The 21,050-nt window shown below is 35.5% G+C and overlaps 1 protein-coding gene across 1 annotated transcript in view; it reads left to right on the top strand.

The window, feature by feature from the left end:
* The window catches only part of LOC105863333 (uncharacterized), a 150,866-nt gene extending 130,045 nt beyond the window's left edge, over positions 1 to 20,821 (top strand). Inside the window, exons 7-9 of the mRNA XM_076003578.1 lie at positions 11,339 to 11,415; positions 11,531 to 12,359; positions 15,719 to 20,821. Coding sequence (XP_075859693.1) covers positions 11,339 to 11,415; positions 11,531 to 12,359; positions 15,719 to 15,727 — 915 coding nt within the window. The 3' untranslated portion in view covers positions 15,728 to 20,821. The remainder of the gene's footprint in view (positions 1 to 11,338; positions 11,416 to 11,530; positions 12,360 to 15,718) is intronic.
* The last annotated feature ends 229 nt before the right edge of the window (positions 20,822 to 21,050 follow it).

Below are 21,050 nucleotides of genomic sequence, written 5' to 3' on the forward strand. Positions count from 1 at the left end.
ATTTCAAAGGTATTAGTACAAATTTATTAGCTTAATATTTGAAATTGTTCATGAGGATTCAAAGATAAGGAAGGAAACAGCTGCCAACCAAATCTGAAAAGACCAATATTTACTGAAGAAATGAAATTGAAAAATGTTTCAATAACTACCTTCAAGACAGCTGCAGGGCCAAGAGTTTTTTTTTTTTTTCTTTTCTTTTTTTTTTTTGATGAAAGAGCACTTTTCAATTTTCAAGAAATAAATCATTCTTACTAGGTATACTCTTCTTGAACATAGAAAAGTAATAGGAAACATGTTCCAACTCACTTCACAAAGCTAGGATCACCCTCACAGCAAAACCTAAAAATAATTATTATAGATGCAAAATTTCAAATAAAAGATTAGTATACTTAATTCATGCACATTAAAATAATAATTTACCCTGAATATTTAAGGATTGCCCTGAAGAATGTATGTATATAAACCCTAATGAATACATCACACTAATAGGTTACAAAATAAACACATAAACATCTCAACTGCTCTGAAAAATAATTTGACAAAATCTAATAAACTCTCTTGAGTTTCAAACCTTGCTTAAGAAGCTTAGAATAAAATGATGCTTCATTGACATAATAAAGATTATTTATTAATTGTTAACATATAGCAAACATATTGTTTAACAATACACGAAAGGCATAATAAACAAGTCAAAAATATCTGTTATTACCAATATCATTTCCAACTGTTCTAGAAGTGGTAGATAAAACAAACAAACACAACAGGAACATAAGGTATATTTGTTAATTTTTAAAAAATCTATTGGAATAGATAAATTATTTTCATATATATGATTGTTTACCTAAGTAATCTAAGTAAATCAACTGGAAAAGTACTGGATCTAATAGGATAGTTCAATAAAGTGATCAAATGCAAAATGAATATACAAAAATTAATCATGCTGCTAAAAATAGTATCAAATTCAATATATAATGAAAAATATTCCATTCGCAATAACCAAAATATTACGATATATGATTATAAGATTAATCTTTAAAAGAATTATGTGGGATTGGTACAATGAAAATTATAGGGGTTTGTGAGAGGAATAAAAAGACTTTCATGAAAAGAACATACCTGTGTCTGAATGGGGAGAAAATAGCTTTAACGTAACTCATCAAAGTCTCAATACAAATCCTTAGGATGTGGATGTAATAGGAAGAGTATATTTTCAAAGCAATCCTACAGTTTATCAGAGGAATTAATGGGAGAATCTAAAATTTTTTAAAAATTAAAAGTTCAATAGGGGAAACCTGTCCTAGTGAAAATAGATATAACAGTGGTATAGAACGCATAGACCACAACCAAGTGTAGTAGATTAAACTACAAAATGATGAGGATAAAAATGCTTTATGTGAAATAAAGGTGACATCACAAATGAGTAAAGATATAAATTATAATTATTAATGGTGTGAGATAAGTATTTAACATATTGAAATAAAATAGTTCTTCACTTTATACTATAAAAACAAAATAAACTACAGAATGATTAAATATTTTAATGTTAAAAACTGAAACCACACACACAGAAAAATAGAAAAAATGTGGGTATTTATCAGATCTTAGAATGGGAAAATGGTTTCTAACTGTAAAAGCATTGAAAGAAATGCCCCCTTCAAAAACAGTATAAATTTGACTATGGAGAATAAAATTTGAAATTTCCCTACAACAACAAACAGCATCAAAAATTGAAATGAAATTTCTATCATTAGGAAAATGTAAATATCATTTTTTCTAGGAAAAGATATTTCATAAAAGAAAAGGGAAATGAAGGATGGAGAGGAACGAGGGAGGAAGGAAGAGAGAGAGGAGGAAGGAAAAGATAAGGAAAAAAAAGAAAAACTAAACATGAAGGGAAAGATTAAATTACTCAATTTCAAATACTTTTGTTTTAAAGACAAGATTTGTCACTTACCAAATCAACAAAATTGAATTCCAAGGTCTAGTATTGTTGAATGTGAGATCAGAAATTGGAACACTTTTCTGGAAATCAAGTTTGGCAACCTATATCAAAAATTAATATCCTTCAATTCAGTAGCTTTTCTTTTAGCCAGTTATCTTAAGGAAATAATTAAGGAACATTTGAAGACAGGAACATTCATGGCCACATTACGTCTGCATTTAGTTAAATTTAGTGTAACTCACCTGAGATGTCACAAAATGCCCTCACTTGTTAAGTGTGTGACAAGTAATTTGTTACTACTAATAGTAAAAGTGCCAAACCTTGAACATTATTTAATAAATTAGGGTAGAGTCAAGGTGGTCTCTGTATCGTTACTCTCACTGTTATTACAATGCACTTTATGAGTGGAAAAGAAAGTAACAGAACAATGGCAAATGTCCAAGAAGGAAATGTATAAACCAGAACCTTTCATATTTGTGTGTGCAGCAGAACTCATCGGCTTATGAATGTTATACATCTATATATGTTACAGAGGAGAAAAAAACAGAACCACTTGTAGAATTAACTTTGATGCAGTCATTTAAAACACATGATGCAGCTACTATATACCTTGATTTGGAAGAAGTTTGATGGAATGGGTAAATGTTCACAATATGGTAAGGCCCGAAGGTGGGGTTGGGCATTCAGTGATCCCTGTTTTATGGTAGAACTAGAAGGAAGTTGACCTGTGTTGTAAGTGGTGGTCTCTGAGGATTTTTTTTCCTTTTTATACTTTCCTGAATTCTCCAAATTTTAAGTAGTGAGCAGATATTACTTTTATGACTAGAAAGAGATTTTTACCAAAAAAGTTATAAATTTATAAATAAGTACAGAACATTTAAAAAGTAACCTGTAACCCTCTTTCCCTCCTGCTCCCTACACAAATTAAAACATATAATAAATATTTACAGACAGGGATTTATGCCTTTCTGATTAAGCTTATAGAATCAATTCTATCACATACTAAAAAGAAAGCCTCTGACAACAAAAAGTAACTTGGTAATCAGCATGTCTTCATCTAACCTGCCGAAGACAATTTCGTGGCAAGACCGTTAAGCATTACACATCTAATTAAAAGCTAAAATAAAATATAATCATAAAGTATCACTTCATCCTTCATGAAAACTTACCCTGTTCTTTGAGGAAGAGTAATAAAGGACAAATAAGTACACTTTGGTTAATAGTGTTCATTTTTATTTACGAGCAACCACATGAATGCCTTCTCTAGGGAGGGAAAAAGATGCAATGACCTTCATTGAAATTCATGAAATAACCAGCAGAAAGCATATTTTTAAATGCCCTGAAAAAAAAATCCTTCAGGGTTGTGAGGTTAACACAATACAAAACACTGCCCACCTTCCTGTTGTTGTTTTCTTAATCCAAGAATCTTACTAAGAGACCACAAGTTTCACACTGGGACGGTGGGGAGAAAAAGACTTCTGCCCTGTGTACATCCATCTTGTTCTAGAAGTGCCTTTCTAATAACTCGAGATTCTGAAGGGCACATAAAACATTGAAATAAGTGCATTTTGTGTTTTCATTTATTTCTTGGGAGAATAGCAGTCATTATTAATGTATGTTCGTGACAGATCATTGGATTCTCATTCCCAACAGTTACAAATTACTAACTAAAATATTCTTTTGAGGAATATTTTTTAAAAAGCCATTTTCAGGTAACTTGCAGAACCACATTTGTTTCCTAAGAGCCTTACTGTTCCAATTCTGTTTTCTCAAACACCATGAATAGCTACCTTATGTTTCTTAATTTTTAAGTATTACCTTACATCACAAAAATGTACTAGAAATATTTCTACTTTGAGGGGAGGGAAATAAAATTTCTATTTTCCATTGCTTGAAAGAAAGGATATAAATAAAGGCTGTTTTCTTTTTTTAAATTTTGAAGTTGGGAGTGTTATTTCATGTCTTTGTAAATAATTAGACATTTAAAGCAAGATTTCTCAACCTGTGAACTACTGACATTTTGGGCTTAATAATTCTTTGCACTGGAGGGCTCTCCTGTGCATTGTAGGGTAGGGTGTATATCAGCATACTTGGCCTCTACCCACGAGATGCCAATAGCACCCTCCTGCCCCCAGGTGTGACAACCATACATGTCTCCAGATATTGCCAAATAACTCCTGTGGGGCAAAATCTTCCTGAAAAGTCTGGTCTAAATTATATCACTCACAAAATGCCCCTGAATATTACTTATCTTTTTTACCTACTTTGTAGTCTTCAAAAAGTAAAAATTACTGTCTTTCAAAAGTGGGGAGTACTTGCTATTATATTATTTTTTCTAGTCCTTAAATATTCTACCTAGAATGAGTTAATAAGCAACTAAGATTTTTCCATATCCTTCAAGGAAAATAAACAACTGACCAAAAAACTGTAATTTAGATGTTAGTGGTAACTATCGCACTGATATTTCATTTCACTTCTCTTTACATTATTTCCTTGTTTTCATTTAGTGATCAAAATCATCTAAATTATTTTATCACAATGAATATTCAAACATTTGGTTCAAAAGTCCAAGTAAAGAGATTTTCAATATGAAGTAGATAATTTAATATAATTCATTTAATGCATATGCTTCTTTTTTTATTTATAAACTTTATAATAACTAATATAGCAATAGAGGAGTGAAAGTTTCTTGATCAGTTATATACCATTTAAACAAATTTTTTATTATTTAATTGTAACACATTTATTGGAAACATTTCAGAAAATAGAAAAATATGTAGATTACCACAATCATAGAGATAATAATAGTTAACATTTAAGTGTTGATATTTCTGTATTTTATTCCATTTATATATAATAAATATATCCAATGCTATGTCTTTAATAGATTACAATATATACCCTACTCAGTAACAATTAAACATAATGTTTGTTGGAGGATACATTAAGGGCAAAATTTGCAATGATAGATATAGTTAGCTTTCCAAACAACTATTTTTTACAGCAGTAATCACATGATGTGTGGCTACCTATATACATCATTCTACTTTTCAGCAATAATCTCCACATTCAGCAATTTTTCTTTCTGCTTCTCTAACTCATAGGCTTTAGCAATAATAAGAGAGAAGAGAAACTCAAATACAATTAGGGCTTATCTTTTTTTGTTTTTTGCTTTCATTCTATTCAGTATGTCATCTAGATATAAATGTCCAAAGGCCTGCCAATTTTTGTAAGAATTCTAGAGGAAGGAAGGGGGTATGGCTTACATTTTTATGGTTACCTCTTATTTTCCTTCACTTTCCACATGAATCCATTGAAACAAAACAAATAACAACATTAACAAAAACAACAAAACATAGACAAGTCTGTTTATGTGTTTACAATATTTTAACTAAAATTTGCACTTGAATCTTACTAATAGAAATCCTCTCTCAACATCTCTTCTATCCTCACATGCAGGAAATCTTCATGAACTATTTCATTCTGTCTCCGACTCACCTGAGAAAGTTGGAGTACCAAGTGCCTGATGATTGTAGGATTTACAACCAGAAGAACCCTGGTACTCAACTAGTCTAACTCTTCAATCCAAAAAAGAAATTGAGGAAACGACCAGACTATTCCACTTTTGTATTTATTGGCTACAATTTAAAGCCTGCATCAAAGTACTGGGAGGAGCACTGAGAGTAATGAGGAGACCTGGGGACCTGGGGCCACAGACCCACCTTATCTAACCGGTTAATTATCTCTTGATCACTGCATAGACTTTCCCATTATCTATAAAAAGAAAATAGAATTTACACTAATAAGGACATTGGTGACCCACGTAAGGTCACAAGCAAATCATGTTCACACAAATTAGCTGCTTCCATTCTCATAACAAGACAGCAAGAGATGGTTATAACATCTGTAATTATTATCATCCTCATTTAAACGCCCAGAGGAATTCGTGGTGTAATGTTGAAGTAGTGAAGCTCAAACGTGTCTGTGAATTGAAATACTACCCCAAGTTGCTTCATCATCTCAAGAAAAAGTTATGAGGATTTAATGACTTTACATATGTGAAGGTGCTTTCCAAATAAAAACATATATAAATGAAAAAATGCTTATCATCCCTGTATTTATTTACAGTAAACCTTGGAAAGATGCCATCTACATGAGAATGCATTGGTTTAGGGTTCAGATAGTTTCCACAAACATCGTCTCCAAATTAGGATTAAGCATTATATCTTACAGTAATTTTTCAGTTCTATCATGCTTCTTTAATTACTCTGGACTTGCTTTTTAGATCCATCTTATTTGTTAATCAATTGGCAGTGATCCACACATTTATTTAGCCTAGTCTCTTACACAGACACACACACACACACACACACATACACACACACACACACACTCCTTTTCTTCCTCCATGGTTTCTGGTAATGATATTTTTCTTTGTCTATGAATACTTACAATGTATTCTCCAAGTCCAGCAGGTTGATGTTGATTTCCCTTTTACCCAAGACGAACCAATTCTAATAGACACCCCCTCCCCCCCAGCATTTCACAGTGGGCCCACTATTCTCCTCCACTTGCACAGAAAATTAGCAATGAATTATATCTAAAAATTTGGAGCCTCACAAGCTCAAAAATGTTAATTCCTCAAGATCAGCTATGTTCCAGATTTCTAATTCCTTTTGTAACTTTCCACGGAGTCTTCTCCATAATTTTCATTCATTTCTCAAGCTATGAAGCACACAATTGAACACATTTTCTATAGAGTTTTCCTGTGTGCTGAGTCAAACAGTTTCAAATGATACAATTACCTCATCAAAAAACAAACAGGCATTTAACAAGCATTCTCATGATACCCAATCTGCCCTAAAATCTGTAGGATCCAAAGGCACAATTGTTCTCAAGCACAAAAAAAGATAATCTATTAGTACTATATTATAAATTGATTGTGAAAAACATAAAATAATTTTACTATATATCCATTATATTTGCTTTCTTAAAGCCATCACATATATTCACACTTGGGACTTAAACACCGTTTTATCCTATGTTAAAGACTATACAATTATGGTTTCCTAATATATATTGATACCCTACATTTATTTTTTAATAAATTCATGCTAAGAATTTTTCTGTAATATTGATAATTTTCATCAAAAAATATTTATATTCAGTTACAGAAAATGAAATCAGACCACAACCCTCCTCATACCCGATTGTAACAGCCCTCCTAAAAGGTAAAGTATTTTAATCATTTCTGCTTCTAGATTCTTCTTGTAGAAAACTAAACAATGAACTTGTTTGAAAAAAGTATAGAATTTAAATAATGAAATAACTAATATATTTCTATATCTGTGATGTATTTATTATTTATTTATCTGCTTTACTTTCAGCTATATAAAATGAGCTATGTGAAATAAGGCCTTAGTTTAGTCCTTCTTTCAATACTACTCTAATTTTGGTACTTATTGCATTATTTTCAGTTTTGTTGTTGTAAGTTAGAAATATCTACCTACATTTCTCTTTCTTGTCCAATAAGTTTTATCCAATAAAGTTGGATAAAACTAAATTTTGTCCAATACATTTTTCTGACACCCCTCTATGTGGCATCATGCCTCCACCCATCCCTCTGCTTTTGCTCCCTTTTTTCATTCTTCCATCCCACCTCCTCTCAGCTAGCTATACCTTTACTCTTACTTTACCAAGGTTGTACAATTTAAATTATGTGAGCTACTATATTTGCTTTTGCGTTTAAGTGAGGCTGAGCTGAGTTTTCTACCACTTATAACTTAAACCCTCCTAACTCCACTGAGAATCTCCTACATGCTGACTTCTGGCCTGGAAAAGAGATGCTACCACCTACTTTGTGTAAACTACTCTATTTTAAATGGATATTTTTAACCTATAAGTTCTAGTTAATTAAAATATACCACATAAGATTAAAAACAACAAAATAAAGTTCTGCAACAGTGTTAAGACAATATCTCAGTCAGGAGAAGTCTTTTAAAATAACTTGAACTTTAAAAAATAATGTAATACATTTTCCCAGTCTAATACCTATATTTTTTTCTACCTCTCTGACAAAGGTTTTGAGAGCTACCTGCTCTCAAATACCTGCTGAATCAGATTCCTATTCCTCTGTGAAGAAAAACCACAGCAATAGCCTTCATATTGTCCTCACTACACTTTCTGATTATGTTCAGCTCTTCATACTCAAAACATGCCATTTGTTCATTTATATTTTATCTAATTTCTAAAAGCATTTTAGATAGCTTACATGAAATGCACACATACAATTATAAGCTAATAATGTATAAATGAAAAGTAAACCAAGGCAAGGTAAAAATTATACTTATTAAAAAATTATAGTGGAGCAAGCCATAATACCTTGCTAAATTGAGCTGTAAATTTAGTTCTGAGCTTTCTGATAGTTAAAATAAAAATAATTTACAAATATTTAATTAAAAAAATACAATTTTTTCTAATGCTTAACTCTAAGAGAATTTTTCCTGAGGGATTGTGGCCCAAGATAAAATAGGGAAGGATCTCTAGTGTGTCCATAACCACTGTTTTCTGAAATTTTCTCTGTTACTCTGTAAGCATATAAAAGATTCTAGCCATAAATATATCACATGATGAAGAAACTGCATGGTTGGGTTCAAGAAATCAGAAAAATACAAGTTTTGTAAAAAAAAAGAGAGTTAAAGGGGTATGATGTTGTGGTTCACAAAAGCATTTTTTCCCTCATGCATGTCAGAAATATAAAGAAAAATAGAGCTAATTATTTTTCTATTCCCTCTATATAGAGATTATTTCATTATTCCCAATAACATCATTTTCATATGAATTGGATTCAGTGAATTGGAGAGAAGTCATGTGGAAGTCTTATTTGTACAAGACACAGAAATTCAGAGGCATTTCAACTATTAGAATCCAGAAGATATAAATCCAGTTACTTGTCATACTCATTGATGAAGCAATCTTAAGATGATAGTTTCTTAAACGTAAAAATACAGAGAAAAGAATATTGTGATTAGTCATATTAACACAGATCATTTGAAGCAACTTATAAAAGACCATATGTCTATGTATTTTTTTAAAAATTGCCTTTACAAATGCTAAAACTAACCCCAAAGTCACAGTTTCTCTAGCAAACATTTAAAAATGTGTTAAAACTGATAGCTTTCCAACAACTACAACTCTTCTGTTTCTCATTCAGGACAACTGATGAAGAAATCACTGATGAAAAAATGAAAACATCACTCAGAAATGAAACATCACCATAGTGGAGTCATAAATGTTAACCAGACAATTGATAAAATATTAATTCCTTATAATAAATGGCTATGGTCTTGTTGATTATCAAGAAATTATAACAAATGCTGGTTTTGACTTAAATATACTGAATAAGTCACATATATTGCATTCATGTTGATCCATTTTTCCACAATTTTCACTCAAAAATGAAATATGTAGAGTTAATTAGTTGAAAATAACAACTGCTGGTTCAATTAAATTCAGCAAATTTCACATTTTAGTGTTACCATATGTACATTTGTTTGAAGAAATAATTAAACTTCTGTACTAGGCATATTTTGGAACAAAGTAAACAAATTACATTATGAAACATGGAAATATGTCTAAAAATACACATTTACTTTCCTCTTTGAAAATTAAGCATAAAATCCATAAGTGAATCTTTAATAAATGCCTATAAAATTTTTAATTCAGTACTTGATTATATGGGTATAAAGTTGACCCAGCCATTAATTTCCAGTTAAAACTGTGCACATTTGCAGACATAGGATACATTAATTTTTATATATATACATTAAAACATATGTTTTTAACCATTATGAACACAAGAATATTAAATTGGACATCATGATACTTCTTGTTTTTTGAGGAATATATTAAGAGTAATCAGTAGTGAACAAAAGTTCTCAAACTTTTCCTATCCAGAATTCTTTCTTAAGTATTCTTATCTTCTCTCCTAACACCCTTTCTATTAAAAAAGAGAAAAAAGGAAAGAAACCCTGAAAGTACTGCTTTGCTATAGAATTAGGAGACAGGAGTTTATTCAGATCCATTTTGAGGGAAAACTGATAGAATCAAAAAAATTTTCAGATTGAAAAACCACGCAAAGGAAAGATTAACAAGCTGCAAGTGGGCAAGTATACTTGCCTGTAGAAAAGCAGACAATAATAATAACACATTATGACTGCTTTACACTTGGAACGACGTCTTGGTTGGATCTCACAGCACGGCGTAAGGCAGGCAGAAGGGGGCATATTATCCTAGTATAGCAGAGTTAGTTACTAAGAGATTTGCTCGAGGTCAATCCAGAACCTGGATCTTTTGATAAAAGTTAGTTTTAGGGCTCATGTTATACCCCGAAACTAACGTGATAAGGCCTGGTGAGTTTCAATCACGAAAGCAAGGTGGTAATATAGTCCTTTTTTTCTTGTCTGATATCTCCTCCCTTCCTCTCTCCCTCTGTCACTCCATTCGGTTCATTGGATTAGCCAATGATCCAGTGATCCAGATTATCCTTTAAAAAATAAATTTATCAAAATAATTTATGCAGAAGAGACATGTAACATGTGTACAAAAATTTTTAAATGCAAAGTTTACTACCAGGAGAAATAAACTGAGCATGACAACTATTTAAAGTACAAGTAAGTATAATCTTATTTTAAAACACGTGTCACCAAACACTATTTTCATCATGATGTAGTCCACTTTCAGTAAAGAATTCAATAAAGTTCATTTGAACAATAACAAATGAGTAATCTTATTTAAATCAAAGAAACAACTATAGCGTGCCTATTGTTTGCAAGGTACTGGCCAGGCGTTCATGCCTGTAATCCCAGCACTTTGGGAGGCCAAGGCTCGAGGCCAGGAGTTCAAAGTACTGTGATTAAAAGATAGATACAGAAGATAGGTCGTGTGACTTTATTATAGAAATAAAATTCGCAGTAAAGATGATTTACATAAAGAATTCTTGTATTTTCATTCTTGGGGGGTGGGGGAGGCAGGACAAGACAGTGCCAGTGACAGTCTGCGTTTCAGAGCAGTACAGAAAATAACCTGCTTCAGATACTTGATGTTCTGGCAAATTTATTCAGAATACAAATAAATGCTCGGGACTGTGAATGCACTAACCTGAGCGCCGCCTGACAGGCACTTTAAAGCAATGGTCTAAAAGGAAAGGCCTTAAATTAAATAGTTAATAGCGCTACAAGGTGATTGTTCGGCTTTCTTCCATATACAAACTTCGGCCAGAAAAAAGGCGTTTTAATCGAGGGTAGAGATTCAGATGACCTACAAAAGTAGTGTGTCCATCGTTCCCATTTTCGTCAACTCCTTATACTCATTTAAACACCGGACCTCCCTCCACAGAGTTTGCGACACAGCGGAGGCCAGACTGAACTCGATCTGGGCGCCCGGATCAGGGTCCCACCGCCGGGCTCCTTGCGGTTTGTTCTTAGGGGATCAGGGCGGGTGTGTTGCCGGAGGCGCGTTCTATTGGCTACACCGTCGGGGACAGGCCGGGCTTTCCGACACTTGATTGGGCGGAACTGCCCTCTTTAGGCCGAGCTCATTGGACAGCGCTGGAGCCAGGGGGCGGAGCGGGTTCCCCTGGATTCTTGACCGGGCGCGCTTGTCCGCGGAGCCGGGCACTGGGCGCGGGACCGGACCTGCGCGGGCGGCCGCGGAGGCAGGGTCTCCTCGCCCACGGGGTCTGAGGGGGCGAGTGCGGGGCCGGGGCTGGTTGCCGGCAGCGGCCACCGGAGGCAGTCCCGGTTTCCCCCCAGCGGTGGCCGCTCCGAGACGGCATCTGTCAACGCTCCTCTTGTCCCCTCCTCCCCTGGCCGGGCCGGGCTCCGCTGGCGGCGGCCGAGAGGACGCGGGACCGGCGTGTGGTGAGCCCATCAGCTGTCAGGCGAGCTGCGGAGCGGCTCGAGGGCTGCGAGAGGCACACAAAGAACACGGTGGGCGGCGGCGGCGAAAAGCGGTGGCAGATTCGGTGCTGCAACTCCGCTCCGGCTGGGTCCGAGGCCGTGGAGACAATGCGGCCGGCTCGGCCCCGCGCGTCTCGGAGTGCGGGGCGCCTGCGCTCCCCCGACCCCAACTTGACCGTCTCCCGGCTCGCCCAGCCCCCTCCTCCCGGGGAAGGGGCGCCCCCTCGCTCCGGCGGCCGGAGAAGGAAGTCGGTCCGCGGCCGCCGAGCCCGGCAACTCGCGAGCCGGGAAAAGTTTGCGGCGCCTCAGCGGGGCGGCACGGCTTGGCCCGCCCCTCGCGTCCGCGGTCACCGCGGGTGACTTTCTCGACTCGTCGTCAGCTGGGGCCGCAGCGCGGCCGGCTGGGACTGCGAGGAGGGCCGGAGTCTCTCCGAGGGCTCCGGCACCCGGTGCTGCGGGTGAGTCTGCTTTGGGCGCGGTGGGCTCGGGAGGTTTGGGGCACCTGGGCTTGGGGAGCAGGCGTGCAGAGAGAGAGCCTTTAATACTTTTTGGAGCTGGCAGGGAGAACAGATAAAAAGTGCAGTCGCTTGAAAGGCATTAGCGTGCTACTGACTTGTGAACCGTATCCGTGGGAACCTTATGGGGCCCGTGCTGCTGGGAGCCTGTTCAAGGGGGTTAGGGAGGTGGAAAGGTTAGAAGGTCGCGGACCAGCTCTGCCCATAGCTGGCTCAGCTTGACCTTGGACGAGTGACTTAACTACTTAGATCGCCTGGTGAGCGATATATGGGGCTACTTCTACGGGATCTATGATGTCTTCTAGTTTTTAAAATACATCTCTATTAGAGATTTTTGTTGGGCCTTAGCGTGGTGCGGGAGTTAGGAAGCTGTAGGCCAGGATATGTTTACATGCGCCTGGATACACCTTTCATACTACTCAGGAGTAACTTTTAAGTCTGGTGGTTTAAAACATGAATGTTTAAAGGTTTTCATCAGTAAGAAATGAATTACGTATTGCCTATTTTAAGACTCGGCTACTTTGCTCCACCATTTGGAGTCTTAGGGGCCAGGGGGTCACAGAGAGCCAAGCCTGGGGGTCAAATGGCAGGTGTCCCCAACAGTCCCTTCCAAACCCAGTTTAGGGGGAGAACGAGGCATTTATTATGCATAGGAGAGGGTGAACTGGTGTTTGTGTTTTTGTTTTCTGTATTGCTTTTTTCTACTGAAAACTTTTTTTGGGTGAGGGAGTGGAGGAAGGGACTCTCATGACAAAGAAGGAAAAGAAAATGTCACAACCAAAGTAAATCTTAAACTAATGTAAATCTTCCTCACAGGAACAGTAACACATAATTCAAGTACATCTTGATCTAATTTTAATGAAGGATTGAAAATAGCTACTGTGTTCAGTATCACTGACGCCAAGACAGCTCACTTACATAATCTGCTTTGTTGGGATGTGTTAGTGGCAAGTATAATTTTTATAAATAATTAATGTTAAAGGTTTAGTCTGACAATGGTATTGAAATATTGTCATCACAAGTTGTATTGCAAAACAATGGAGTGTTAACTTTTGGTTATCATGATAACCTGCATTTTGAAAAAGTAACATCAAACATTTTTTATAACCAAAATTCTCTTAAATATTGCATGCATATTTTGTCAGTAGTGTATACATGAGAAATTATTAATTATGCCATCTTGTAAATGACAGAGCCCTCCAGTTTTCTCACCATTTCATGAAAGTGCCTTCTAGATGTCAGGTGTTCCACTGGGCATTTTCTCTTCTCATGGAGCTTATTGCAACACAAGTTGATTTAAAATATATAAATATATATATATGTACATAAATATAGATACTAAAAAATGCTGAATAAAGTACCAGAAATAATTAAAAATCCATCATGTCCAGCCCAAAGAGAATTATGATTATGCTTTAGTGGAAAGAAAGAAGGTATCAAAGAAAGAACTGGCAGAAAAACAGCTTAGTTCCAGTATCTAGCCTGAAAGTTTATACTTTAAAATAGGGACACGCATTTGGAAAGAGACAAAGGCAAGTGATAGGGTTTCTAGGAGAAAGATAGCAATATTGATTTAACATAATACATTTTATGACCTATTTTTGTTTGAAGAACAGAAACCTTTGAAAAGGTGTATTTCTTAAATAAATAGTAGCTGTTTGCATTGTGATTGGATATCTAATCATAACTATAATATTTCACTTGAGTGATGTCTGATTTTTAAACTCATTTTTTAAAATAGCATGAAATAAAAACCTTTCAATTCAGTTGCATGAAGGAAAGTATACTTTTTGAAATCAACTAAATTTGCAATGAGAAAAATTATAATCGATCTTAAACCAAATGTAAATTAAGCACTGGAAATAGCGTCTTGCTAAAAGGTCTTCACTCTAGACAATCACTGGGTGTACAAGAGGTCTAATGTAGACTGCGGTGAGATATGATGTTATTCCTGAGAGCCCTGTGTAATAGCTATTTGGTGACATCAGGAAAATACTAAGGCCTCAACATTTGTAAGCCTGGCAACTTCTGGAAAGCCTAGTAGCCTTATTAAAAAATGACTACTTAACCTAAAACCTACCATTGGTATTTGAACAAGCTGTTTTTGTGGAATATGTGTTCTCCTCTGTGCAAATTTGTTAGTGGGGCAGCTTTGTAAGAGGTTAGAGCAGTGTGTCTCAAGGTGTGGTCCTTAGACCACCTATATCAGAGTCACTTGGAAAACTTCAAACTCCTGGGCACCTCCCACACTTACAGAATCAGAATTTCTATTAGCAGAATCTAGAATCTGTGTTTCAACAGGCTCCTTCCAAAGTGAGAGTCACACTAAATTTTAAGAATTAGTGTTAGAGTTTTCTTGCCGATGTTGTAATGGCCAGTGTTGCTTTCTTCTAGGAACATTAAAAAAAACTCCCAGATGCTCACTGCTCTGATCACTTCCCCTACAGCACCAGACATGTTAGTATAATTTCTTTATTAGGCCCTGTGGCTAGGAACCCCCTCATGAAATGTCTCTACAGGTAAATCAATATATGGTATACCTCCTACAAGCAGAATTAAGCTATTTAGGTACACAAGGCCCAAGACACCACAGTTTACGGACCTCTCCTACTAGTGCGATACACCCACCATCCTCACCAGCCTGTTGGTGATTTGTGGGAGTGCCATTCCCAGCCTCTTCCCTCTCTTCAACTAGGAGGATAAGCAAAGGATTGGGAATGGACCCTAAGGGACTGAAAGCCTGAGAGAGAACAGAACAAGAATGCTGGGTAGAGAATTTCCCCCTCAATATCTTTTGGCTCTCACATTTGAAGACTTCAGTTCTAAAGAAGATAACTTGGCAGACAAGTGTATGGTTAAACCCAGGCATTCCTAGCCTGTGTTATCAAAACTTTCATCTACAAACTCATATAATTCCTCATAATGTCTATATCCATAAAATCTCCAACATGTAACTGAGAATTTTCATGCTTATTGGGGGGACAAAAAGGGAAGAGTTTAGGAGAGAGGTTCAAAGCATAGGCTGAGGAGTCAGCAGACCTGATTCTAGTCCTAGCTTTGCAATTTACTGCCTGGGTGGCCTTGAGCTGTATCCTTGACCTAAGCTTCAGTTTTCTTATTTGGAAAATGTGAATAATGGTACCTGCCTCTTGTTTTGGTACTTGTTCTGGCACTTGGTACTTGTTTTGAAAATTATGTGAGATTACCAATTAAAACACCATCAGCTAATAACTCACATGGTATATATTTGATATATATGGCTTTTAGTTTATTGTAGTAACTTTTTCAAATTTCTTTTTTAGCCCTGGTGAGTTGTTGTAGAAGAAGGAAGAGAGAGGAAGACAACATAGGAAGAGATAAGTAGCTCTGGACACTATGGAAGTTCTCATTAGTAAGTAGTAATTGTTGAGCAAAGAGAAAAGGGATAGGAGAAGGATACTGACTGTAGCACTCACTTGGGTTTCATCACATTCTTCCCTGGCTCAGGTGCTGTCTCTGCTATCCTCCTCCTTTCTTGTACTACCTTATTTAGCACTTAATTATATACTTTCTTGACTCACTTAGAGACACACTGACTATGTGGTCTGCCTCAAAGTTGTACTCCTGTTTTTGAATTTTAGTATCACTGATCCTCAACTTTGAAGGGACTTAAGGATGGTAACGGTCTCTCCCTGGGGAATCTTGATTTTGGAATCATTGAGGGGTAGAGATTTCTATCTGTGATCCTATACAAATAGATCCAGAGTTCAACTCCAAATTTGCTTTTTTAGAGAAATACATGCCACCAAGACATGGAAACATGGTCAAAGAGGCCCCAACCACCAGACTTTTAACACAATCTTTATTTTCTAGAGTTATTTATACTTGTCACATACTTTCTCTCATATTAGCTCATTTGTTCCTTACAATAGCCCTGTAAAGTATTATTATTATTATTAGGTAGACTCCTATAAAACACCCCAAATCTTTTTCTCTCTTCACTTCCATTCTCTCTTACACACCTATTGCTAGGCTAGTCAGTTTTCTAAAATAAAAATCCTTTAATTGCTCTCTATTTATTCCCCTGTAAAATTTAACTTCTTCTGCCTGGTTTGTCAGGTAACCTTATAACCAGGGTCCCATTCTACTCTGAACACTATCTGTGCCTAGTTCCAGGAACGTGGCAGACAGCATGCGTGGCAGACAGCAATAGTCTGTATTGCTTCCCTCATTAGTGATACCTCCTTTCCAGTCTCCCAGATTCTACTCATTCTTCAATTGCCTCCAAGAAGGAGTTGGATTCTTAGATCATTAACTTAAAGATCTCACCTTCCTCTGAATTCTGATGCTAGCCACAGTTATTTGGTCACAGTTATAACCTGGACTTAAACTCTTAGTGGAGAAAACAATATGTGATGGATTTGATAACAGAGAAGAAAGCACTGAGGCTTGAGACTTCTACTAAGGAGCTATGTGAGCCAAGCCAGGTGCTCTGTCTGGATCTGTTTCCTGATCTGTTGATTGAGAAGATTGGGCCCTATAATCTTGACAGTCACTTCTCATTCTGAGGTTCTAGGACAATTTGACCTTGCTTATGTGAGATGAATTGAGACTTTTATTGAGTTCTTGGATGGAAATATCAGTAATGGGCACTCAGTGCCTTCAGGACTTACTCTATCGCAAAGATATCTAACGCTAAATTTGGCAATTTTTAAATGCTGTGTACCTTCTCTGGCAAGCTCTTGAACCACAAGAATTCAGGGAAGGTTAGTGGGGCATGTGTTAGGTATCTGGATGATGCATATTATGGACAATAAAGCATTATTCTTGGGAATGCCTTCCTATGGTATAGTACATAGGATCAACTACAGGATAAACCTTAGTCTTAAGTATTTATAATTTACTTTGAATTTCTTCTTCATTAGTGCTATAGAAGAATATAGTTATGTTTTCTTTTTAATCATTTCATAACCTAGAAAACATCAACATAGTCAAAAGTCTAGGGTAGATGCTAGATGACTTTCTGTAATAATTGGAGACATGATATGAATCTGTATATATATGTACATGTAGACCATACATATTACACTTAAACTAAGGATACTCCTGAATTATGAGGTGCTGTTATACATTGACCAGACTTAAGAATATCCCTTTAAAGTGTGTTGACATTTAATTGACCTTTGAAATTTCATTCTGTTAATCATACTCAAAGTGCTAAAGCTATGGTTGACTGCTCTGGTGTTTTTACATTCATTCGTGCTTAGCATATAAATTCTTCAGCATAATTGCTAGTTATTTAGCAAGAGTTTCCTTTCTTCTCTGAAAATGTGAGTTGTGCTTGTATTTTTGTGCCTTTTTTTTTTTAACTGTGCTTCAGGCTGCATAATGTTAGAGGTTTGAATTAAAATGCTTTCCTGTCATTAGTTGTACGGGGTGTGGCTTCTTAATATAGAAGTAATAGAAATTTCTTGCTTAAATGAAGCGTAGTTTTCTTCCTGCAGCAGTTAGAACTCTTTAAGTTGCAGTGCTAAAATTTAGACAAGCTTAACACTTCAAAACTACGTATTTTTTTATCGTAAACTTTTGGAAATCTTTTGTTGTATTTGTGTAGATTAAAACTATCAGTGCTAATACTTTTTATTAAATAAGGATTCAATTATCTATTTTCAAATAAAAACTCTCAATTATATTTCTTGAATTGCTATGAGTGGAATTTTATTTTGTTATAAACAAAATATTTTTTAAGTCAAATATATTTATTTTAAAAATCTTACCAGTTTATTACTATCACCTAGAGAACATCTGCTAAAATGTTTAAAAATTTCTGAGTCTTAAATTTTTGAAATCAGTCTATGGAAACAATTTTTAATATGGTTAGCTGTCTAATAAATTTTTAAATTGATATTTCTAATAAACAGGGGAAAGTAGCTAAATTCTTTGTTAAATTTTTATATAAAAATAAAAACATATAATTGCCAGTTTCTGGTAACTTATCTTTGAAACTTCAGACATGTTTTTGGGACATTCTTACCTTAAAAATAATTTTTAAATAGATAAATTAAAGTTTAAACCAGAGTTTTCATTTTCATTGGGTAATTTTATATTTCCCAAATAGGTCCATATTCATACATTCTGTTCTCTGTTTATAATAAGATTTGATGTCATTATGTCATTTACTTATCCATATATTACAAGCATGATAAATAGTCCCATTGTCATGAAGATAACCTTATTTTCTTATCATGATCTCTCCTTCAATATTGTCCTAGCTTTTTTCTTCATTTTCTGTTCTCTTTACAGCTGCCGTTTTCATTTCATTATAGCCTCCACCTCAAATGAAAATAAGTTTGTTTCTCACTAACATTCAACTTTAAAGGCTATCCTGCTTTTAAAATATGCATCTTAAATCTATCCTTTTTTTTTTTTTTAGAATATACAGTGGAACATTTTAAATAATGTTTTCTAAGTAATACTTAAAGAATGGAAATGACAGCAATTGCCCAATAGTGGGATACAGGATGTCCTATAGTGAAGGAGACTCTTACACTTCCATTTTGTAAGATGTGGTTTCAGCAGATAAACAGATAGATTTCTTCCTTAATAATTAGTGTTTCAGGACCAGAATTGACTAAATACAGAAGTTTTAGATAAAGCCTGCTGCCTTAGGAAATCTTTGTCAACCCTTGATAACTCTACTGGACTGATGATACAGTGATGAAGTTAATATATTTGCGGTTCTTTTCTGTTTGAAGTCTCTTTTGCTATTGTAAAGTGCTTATTGTTATTTGAAGGTGGATATATGTATTGAAAGATGGTCTATTTTTGTTTTATTTAATAAATTGTTATACTTTCCTGTTCCAAACACTGGGACATGTTTCATGTTCTCAACACTTTATGAATATTAGCTTATTTAATCATCTTAATTCTGTAGTTACAATTATCTTCATTTTCCAGTTGAGAAAACTAACAGCAGAGTTTTATTTTGTGGTAGATCCCTAAACAGGGGGAGACTGATAAGGATAGGCATAGTGGATCACTTAACAGTAGTGCTAAGAAGCAACAGAAAGATGTGCAAGAGTTTTGGAAAGATGAGTATACTCAGAAAGGACCAGATGGGCCCAGTCTGAAAGAGCAACATGTCCTCCTTCCTCGATTTTAAGTCTTTGGGCTCTAGAAGTAAAGGGCAAACTTAGAGAATGGAGACACTCCTCAGGTTTCAGCTGCCTGTTCAGCTGGTGAGGTGGCCCTACTGGCTCATGTGATTCTCACAGGGCTGCTGTGAACCTTTGTATGTTACCTCTTCCTAGCATTTCTTGGCTGACTCGGGCTTTCTTTGCACCTGGAGGGTTTAACTTCTCTTTCAGGTGGAAGCGTGGGCATTGCAAATACCAGTGGAGAATTTTTTTCCCCAGCCTTAACTTCATCTCCCTCCTTGCCCTTTTTGTATTCCATTGAAAATCTTATCCATTAGTGTTTACATATGTGTGTTGTATGAAATTTAGAGATTGAGGTTAAGCAACAGAATTCAAAGACAAAGCTATCTTTTCTGTTGGAATTGGATGGAAGAGGCTAAAAGTGGGAAATATGGAGAAAGGAGAAAGACATCCTGGAAAAGAAGCTATATATTGAGGGGAGAAAAGATGGTAAAAAAGTAAAGGGAGACAATTACTGATTTGCTTCACACCCACACCTCCCCCCCAACCTCACAGTAGCGGAGGTAATGTCACTCTCTTTTGCCTGATATGTGCTTCACCAGGGAGTTGTGCGTGGCATCGTGGGAGTGGAAAATTTCTTCCTTCTGCATTTTGAGAGTTGGGTGTACTGCTTTAAGATGCCACTGGTATCTAAGTAATGTTTGTTTATACTGGTTATTTTTCTCTGTAGCCTTTGTGGATGGGGCTTATAATACAAACAATACTGTTAGCAGAACTGCAGGTACTGGATTGCTATGTTTATTTTATTAGTTAAAAAACTGCCAGAGCCCTAGGACTTCTGAGCACATTTAGAAAATACCAGAGGCAATTTTAAGAATAGCTTTAGAGAGAAAGAAAAAATAAAAAGAAAAGTTAAGGCTTGCATGCTTTAGAATCCTAACCAGTTTGGTAATTTTTTAAAATTAATATTGCAAAGACTCTAAATTGGGATAGTTCATCAGTTAGATTTTTTTTTAAAAAGTGAGTATAAAGTATTCTTATATATAAGTCTTTTTTTCTTGAGATAATTTAGGTAAAATGAAAGTGTGGCATTTTTATTCCATGGAATATAAAACTAAGTTTAGAATAAGAATTCTTTTGTGAATTTAGGATTTTTTGGATGCTGCTTAAATCATCTATAATGACTTTTCTTTGTCATATCACAGGTCTGAAAGTATTTTCTACTGAATTATGATTATATTGGGACAGAATAATCGAAATTATAAACCTTCTAGAAAATCAAAGATATGTGGTCAGTCTTACTCTGAAACATTCTGATAATTTTATGGCTCCCTGAATTCTCTTTTTTTATCCACTTTTCTGTATAAAAGGTAGATTATTCATTAGCATTTATGAAAAACACTTAGTTTGAATAACAAAATGTTGAGTTAATCTAAATGGTAAAATTGTTAATTTGAAGAAATTTATTTTAAAACAGTTGTTTATTTCTTAGGTGGAA

This window comes from Microcebus murinus, chromosome 5, assembly GCF_040939455.1.
Source record: "Microcebus murinus isolate Inina chromosome 5, M.murinus_Inina_mat1.0, whole genome shotgun sequence".
NCBI lineage: Eukaryota > Metazoa > Chordata > Mammalia > Primates > Cheirogaleidae > Microcebus > Microcebus murinus.